The sequence below is a fragment of the Cynoglossus semilaevis genome, chromosome 3 (assembly GCF_000523025.1).
Source record: "Cynoglossus semilaevis isolate Cse_v1.0 chromosome 3, Cse_v1.0, whole genome shotgun sequence".
Lineage (NCBI taxonomy): Eukaryota > Metazoa > Chordata > Actinopteri > Pleuronectiformes > Cynoglossidae > Cynoglossus > Cynoglossus semilaevis.
Genome location: NC_024309.1, coordinates 10,017,169 through 10,024,997, shown reverse-complemented (window position 1 = coordinate 10,024,997; position 7,829 = coordinate 10,017,169). Strand labels below are relative to the sequence as shown.

The following is a 7,829-nucleotide window of genomic DNA, read 5'->3' as shown; positions in this document are numbered from 1 at the left end:
CTGAAGATATTTCAAACATCCAGTGAAACTCGAGCAAATCCTCATGCTTTCCTCTAAACGTCAATTTCCCAAGACAAACCTAACGGTGCAACCAAAACTATTTTTATAGGACTCCACACCAAAGCTGAAGGGAACACAGCGATGCTTTTCTCTCCTCACACCTGAGGACTACAGTATGTCGTGTTGATTCAGTGAGGCTTTGTTAGAAAAACATTTACTTCTTTAGAAAATGCTACTGGCACTAAAAGCTTCTGGAACCGCAGGGTTGAACGGCTCCACTGGTCAAACATCTAATGATAATGACACACGTTGACCACCAGGAGAAAGCTCAATCTGGAAGAGTTGGGTTTTTTTTTGCACACACACATCAGTTCATTTTGGGTGTTATTGCAAAGGTTTTTTTTTTTGCGAATTATGTGAAAATCTTAAATAATCCCAGACTCACTGACTGAGTGTCTTAAAGTGACAGCACGTGGAAACTGAACTGACTGAGTGTCTTAAAGTGACAGCATGTGGAAACTGAAAAGTGCAAAAAAAACAAAAAAAAAACAGATAAAGTTGCTTTGTATTTCTTTTGCTTGTTATCCTGACTCCACTCTCTCCTCTCATCTACTACTATGTGGATATTTAGCCACTTCTTTATAGCCAGTGCCACTCAAAGTTGAGAATCGAGGGAGGCTGCTTATTTTTATACCCTTCAACTTACTCTAAAAATATAAAAAATAGTAATAATCGTACTGCTATTAAAAGCCTGGTAACATCAAGAAAGTTATACTTCTCCTACGAAAACATTTCTGTTTGATTTAAATTGCTTTTATCAATTCCCTTCCTCTCTGTGGTCTCATTCAACTGTTAGCTAACATGCCGAGAATCGCCACCAGGAATACCATCGCTCTAAAAGCCGGGTCGAATCGGAGCATACGGATCATCGTGTGGGAAGGCACAAGCTCCCCTTAGGCTATTAAATGACAGATACATCTGTGATATAGTTGTTCTGAACCTTTGGTGCTGAGGTCAGAGGTCAATCAGTGTTTCTGAAATCTCGCCTCCTAAAGGTCAATTTGATCCAGAAGTGCTGCGCCTCCACACTCTGAGCCCAACAAAAAAGGCATTTTAGACTGGACTGGACAGGCAGAAGGGACAGGTTCCTTCTTGGACTGTGGAGTTCTTCCACGTCCCTTCTTTGAGTCCCACTGTAGAGTCCAGGAATCTCCAGTGGACACAGAAAGTAAGGTTAAAGGTACTAGATTATCCTCTGTTTGCCCTTTTTCACTCATAGCTTCCACGGTGCCTCTTCAGCGTTCCTCAGCTATGGTACATTCAGTAAACAAGAACAGGTTTTACCCAAAACTAAACAGTCCTCATTTTCGTTGTTATTTTTTTGCTTGTGGCGGTGATGCTTCCTGATGTGTGTCAGGCATAAACACTGAAAGCGTCTGTTCGCTCGGTTCGGTGTCGGCACCGTCAACCACTGCTGTTTCTGTCTTAACAATAACGGGATGATAGACGTCTGGCGTAGCCCGTGTCACGCTGTCGTAGGACGGCGGGGACGAGGCGGTGGAGACCGCCTCGTTGCGCTCCAGCCCTAACAGACCTGTGCCGTAGTTCTCCTTCATCATCGTGGCGATCAGGCCTTCCTTTTCAGGTGCGTCGTCACCGAATAAATCTTCAACATCATTTACATCAACGCCCGACCGCGCTAGTCCTGGTGTTGCCATCTGGCGATACAGGTAGGAGGCGGCCTTCAGCTGCCGTCTCACCAAGTGTCTGCGGTAGCACCTCTGGATCACCATGGCTGAGACTTCCTCCTGCTTTCGTCTCAGAGTTGTGGTGATGGGCTCGTAGGAGATCTTGGAAGGGTTTGCCATCATGAATTTCTCCTCCATCTGCTGCTTCAGTGCATCCATCTCGCCCGACTCGCCCAAAACCCGCTTCGTGAACGCAAAAAGAATATCTAGGCAATGGATCTTGTCGCCGCTGACCATGGGGAGGTCCATGGAGATCAGCTTAATCTTGTTTGGTTTATTGATCCGCAGAGGTTCCAACAGAGTGTCGGCGAAGTCGGAGAGTTTGGAGTATTCTATGAACTGCGTGGCTTCTGGATCAAACTTCTCCCAGACTTCGTAGAACATTTCAAAATCGTCTTCAGTCAGCGGCTCTGTGCTCTCCTCTGTGGCCACGCTGAAGTTCTCCAGGATAATGGCGATGTACATGTTGACCACGATGAGAAAGGAAATGATGATGTACGTGACAAAAAAAGTGATGCCCACAGAGGGGTTTCCACAGTCACCTTTGATGGAGGTGCCAGTGTGGGGGATGGTGGAGTCGCACTCCTCAGGAGAATTATTAAGTATGGGGCTGAGCAGCCCGTCCCACCCAGCAGAGGTGGTGATCTGAAACAGGCACAGCATGCTGTTTCCAAACGTCTCAAAGTTGAACATGTCGTCTATCCCTGACTGCCGCTTCACGTAGGCGAAGTTAGCCATGCCGAATATAGCGTAGATGAACATGACCAGGAACAGAAGGAGCCCGATGTTGAAGAGAGCAGGAAGTGACATCATGAGGGCAAATAACAATGTCCTGATTCCCTTAGCACCTCGGATGAGACGCAGAACACGACCGATGCGGGCCAATCGAATCACTCGGAAGAGAGTTGGTGACACAAAGTACTTCTCGATGATGTCAGCAAGAACGATACCTGTAGAACAGACAAAAAGAAAATCAATTTAACCACCGCTTCCAACGGTGTTCTCACTGGACAAGGCTGCGTTGTCATGGCAACAACTAAAGTTATTTAACACACATTGCTATTTTTTTAATGCGAAGAATTTGGAATAAAAAATATCTTTTTTTTTTCCTACAAAAAAAATCATGTGAGAACAGTTCAAACAGCTGAGCATAAGTACCGTACTTTCCAAACATCATTAAATATATTTTGTAGATTTTCACGTTAGTGTTTTCTGTCTCTGTGTCCACTGCAGATCACAGTGTTGTTAACAACATAATCTCTGGCCTACTTCAGTGTCCCACAGATGATACCCAACTCTCCTCCTCCTCCTCACAGACAGAGTGTCTTCCTGTAGGATTTCTCTGGTCCTTGATTCAGTCCTTGCTGTCCTCCAGCAGCTGAGGAATCCCAGGGAAACTGCTGTGCAGGGACTTATATCATGTGAAATCGATGACCTGACGATCTCCCTTTTATCTAAAGGACGTGTGTGAAAATGTCTCAGTGTGAGTTCTGTCCCCACACGTCAGACGTGTTTCATTATGACTGGCCGTGGATGGAGGGGCCACGTTTTCATCTTGAACGGTGACTCCAGCTCAGTTTTCCTTGTTATCAGGGAATGATAAACAGAACCCGGAGCAGGACAGTCATCACCTCCTTCCTCCTCCTCCTTATATCTCTCCCACACCCCCGCCATCTGCCCTCCTCTGTTGAGTTATAGGTGATTGAGAGGATGAGCGGGGGGGAGTCGAAAGGGAGGAGTCACCATCACATCATACATCAAGTCTATTCCTGCTTCCCGCTCCATGCTAACGTCTCTATCACTCACACACTCGATTTTGTTTATTGTTTGAGGAACAAAAGCCACTCACAAACCTGAGCGCTAACTTGACCGCTAAGACAACAACAGCCTTTAATCCCTATGAAAAGAAGGCTTACTGTTTCTCTAAGCTTCTGAAGCTAATTAAGAATCCTATGTTATTTGTCATGGAAGGAGTTGGACTTTGGTAGATTATGATTCACTTGTGTTGGAGCTTAAATCAAGCAAGAAATTATATTTTAAGAGGGCTAATAATTAGCAAAAGTCAAAAGTAGAAACGTAAAACGTATCCAGCAGAAACTTGAAACTTCTTTCAAACCTAGTGATAAAAAATTTGCCAAAATTATATAAAAATAACCAAAAGCAAGGCATCATTAATCGCCCTTGACCACCTTAAAATTCCTAGAATTAAGTCAAGAAACACATGCAAGCAAAACAGCTTAGCAAAATGTAGAAAAAATAATAATAAGAAAAACAAATAATACCAAAAAAAACAAATACTCGAAAAAGTTTAAATAAAAGGGGAATCATGAAAAAACATACATTCATTCATCTTAATGGATCACTAGTAGTGTATGGTGGTGTTCTCATCAGCAATGCTCCCTTTGTCATTTTCTTTTTTAAATAAAATTTCCATTTTTGTTTGAGGGGGTAAATATTCACCAGTATGAAACCAGAGATCAGAAATACATTCCAAAATTTGAGAGAATGAATCCAGTGTTGATCAGTTATTATTATATTATATACACGTAAAGTCACACATGTTTAAACATCAATCCCCCCCCACACACACACACACCAAACAGCTGATGTAACAGGTCAATCATGTTTGATTTCTCTCCAGGGGCCGCCCTCTGGCAGCTCTGATTGCTGCTGTTACCTTCACCTCCCCCATCACACGCACGCACACACACTCACACACACTCACGTCAAACTAACAGCAGCAGCAGCAGCTGACAAAATATGAGCACTGATGGCTAAATTACCTGTTCCTCTGTGTGTGTGTGTGTGTGTGTGTGTGTGTGTGTGTGTGTGTCATCACTCTGGACCTTGGTGCAGAGTAAACATCAAGGCCACACTGATGGTCACTTTGTTGACAGATAACTGTCATGTGCGTCGTCGTCAAACACAAACACACTGTTAGGAAAAATCCACTGGTCAAACACACACACACACACACACACATCAATATTCTCATGTCAATACACACACACAGCTTTTTCTACATTAGTTGTCATAGTTACTGTGGGCAACAGAACTGTACATCACCTGTGAATGATGATGATCATTTATGTCATTGTCTTTGTCCTGATCAACACCAAAATGTCTGAACGCATCATGAATGACTACGTCCACAAAAAGAACTCCTGCTGCGGTACGTTAACATAACAGCTTTGTTAAGATGTTCAGACACTGAACAGAGATGTTTCATAACAGCACACAGGCCTGATGTCTGGAGGAGAATTCATTATATCATCAGCGTATACAGTAATAAAACCTCTATATGTTGATGTTATTTTATTATCAATAAAACAAAAAGATTTAATAAAAGGTAGATTTTTTTTTTAAATTTTTCTAAAAATATGCATAATTATTAATCGCTATAAATTGTTTTTTTTATTACCATTATAAATTAGGAAAGCACCGAATTTAAAGCTTTTCACTTAAAAAGTTTCGCCCCAAAATGGCTCTGGTTTCTGCCAAGAATTTTAATTTCGGAGCATCACTATTATAAATTTATAATTATATATATTTATATATTTATATTTTAAAATAGTTCTTAAAGCTGATGATTATTAATTAAATACTTAAATATTATTCATTAAAATATTATTTACTATTTATTTTAATACAATTACGATCACTTTATAAAAAACAATCTAATTTTCCAAATCAAAACATTTGACTCTCAGACTTTTATTTAACTTGTCGTGATGTATTTCTTTGATACTGCGATGTGTTTTTTCAGAGCGTAAAGACACCGGACGTTGGTGGCTGCAGAACTCACCCACGATGGAGAGGATGACCACCACGAAATCGAAGATGTTCCAGCCCACGGTGAAGAAGTAACACCGCAGCGCTATGATCTTGAGGAAGCACTCGCAGGTGAAGACCACGATGAAACCCAGGTTAACGTTGTTGAGGACAGTCTCCATGTAGCGCGACTGTTCGTCCGTCTCCACCATCATGGTGATCATGTTGAGGAGGATCAGACTCATGATGATGATGTCAAATGCCTGCTTCCCTACCAGGTCGAAGAAGAACGCCTGGAAGGAGTTCTAACGAGAACAAAAGAAGAAGCTAAAGGTGAGCTTTAATCCTGATCGGACCTGACGTCACAGCACATCTCCCTTGGAGCCTAGTTTCTTCATTGCGTTGTAATATTTCTTCTGCTCCTCTGTCATGAAGATGTCCTGACCACTTGAGTGAACAAGGTTTGGTTATTTTTGAGTTAAGTTAAAGTGATGGTAGGTCAGTTCATCCAAAAAAAAAATAAAAATAAATGTTTGATCAAGTCTGTGATATTTAAAGAGGAAACTATCAAACAGAGTTCCCTCTTAATTTCAGTCAAACCGTAAACAGAGAAGATGGAGAAAATCTGTGATTAACGTTCACAGGGACACAGGAGGTAACTGCTGCCTCGTGTGGTCAGTTTTTGTCACTGAAGTCAATCTGAAAAACTGATTTAAAGAAATGACACATTTGAAATTTCCACAGGAGGCAGCAGTGGGTCACACAATGAAATCTGACCACTGTATTTAACCCAGTGGGGAGCAGTGTCGAGGATGATGCATGCTCACTGGCAGCTTGGCAGCTAGTGGATTCAAACCTGCGACCTTGCAGACCCGAGTCTGCTTCCTTAACCACCGAGTTCATCTTTCTCACAATATCTTTTCAAAAATGTACAACAATCCGTGTCCAGTGTGTAGGCGTGTCACCTATCCTTCGTTTCTGTTGGTTGAAGTTGTCGATGATGACACCAATGAAGAGGTTGAGGGTGAAGAAGGAGCCGAAGATGATGAAGATGACGAAGTACAGATACATGTACAAGTTGATCTCTTTGATGGGCTGCTCCTCCACCTGTGAGCCACGGACAAGAGCAGAGAGTTGTTTCTTTGTTTGTTTCTGTGAACTTTGTGTGTCATTTTTGATGGAAGAGAAAAAAGAACTCACAGCTCTAGAGTCGACTGCTGCATACATGATATCCATCCATCCTTTAAATGTTGCCTTTGAAGGACACAGAGAAAAAAATATAGTGCTGAAAATTTGCTTCAAACTCTTTTTTTTTTTCAATTTCAAAAAAATAAAATGACTGATTTTGTAATGACTAAACAAAACTCAAATGTGTGCGAGTGAGCTTGACTACCATCCTCAGGGAATGTGTCATCAGTAGGGGGCACTCACATTCTAGTTAATCACCTGTTTGTACTTCTATTAATCCATCATCTACTACTTCCAGTTTCCAGTGTTTCCCAGAGTTTCACCTTCAACCCTGAGGCTAAAATAACCAACAAACATCTTGGATGTACGTCAGAGGAGTCACTTCCTGTGGTTTTCCTTCATCAAACTTCACGCCTCCTTCTAGGGACTTCCTGTCTTAATGGCTGCGAGGGGAGTTTGTACTGAGTGGGCATCTGACATCCGCCACTCAGACCTGAATCAAATCATCACCACAGGTTACCGGCTGTTTATTATGGTCTGTCAGGTGTGTTCCTGCGTGTGTGTTTTTCTGGGGGCACACGCTGTAAAAAATGCTGCTGAGAGTCGCTCTTCACAGGAAAACAACTGGATTAGGTGTTCAACATAGTTCAACTTCTCTCCTCTTAATGATCCTCATCTTCATCATTCATCTACCACATTTGTCATTTCTAAATCATCATCATCATCACTATCATATTTCATCTCATTGTTATGATCATTCATGTTGTTCTCACAAACATCGTCATCTTTTTTGTTGTTGTTATTGCCAGTGGTTTCCTAATATTTTCATCTCATCCATTATTATTATTATTATCCTCAACATAAATGATACATCATGATCTTAAATGATCAAATGTTCAGGTTCATTTTCCTTTTTAATGATATAATTAGAATTTTTTATATTGAATTCTCTTTTTCTGTAACTAAAGTGGAGGAGACACAAACAAAAACTCCTTAGAATTTACAGCGTGCTGCTGCTGCCGCCGCTGCTGCTGCAGCTATTTCCAGTTGCTAATGGAAGGGTTGCCCTTGTCAACCATCGCCACGCCGACCAGACAAACGCAGAGATGCTGAGTGACTTGT

General features: G+C 41.8%; 1 protein-coding gene across 1 annotated transcript in view; it reads right to left on the bottom strand.

The window, feature by feature from the left end:
* Window positions 1-489: 489 nt before the first annotated feature.
* LOC103377201 (sodium channel protein type 4 subunit alpha-like) overlaps window positions 490-7,829 on the bottom strand; it is an 81,570-nt gene continuing 74,230 nt past the window's right edge. The window contains 4 exon segments of the mRNA XM_017031562.2: window positions 490-2,698; window positions 5,554-5,967; window positions 6,485-6,626; window positions 6,720-6,773. Of these exon segments, the coding sequence (XP_016887051.1) occupies window positions 1,374-2,698; window positions 5,554-5,967; window positions 6,485-6,626; window positions 6,720-6,773 (1,935 nt within the window). The 3' untranslated portion in view covers window positions 490-1,373.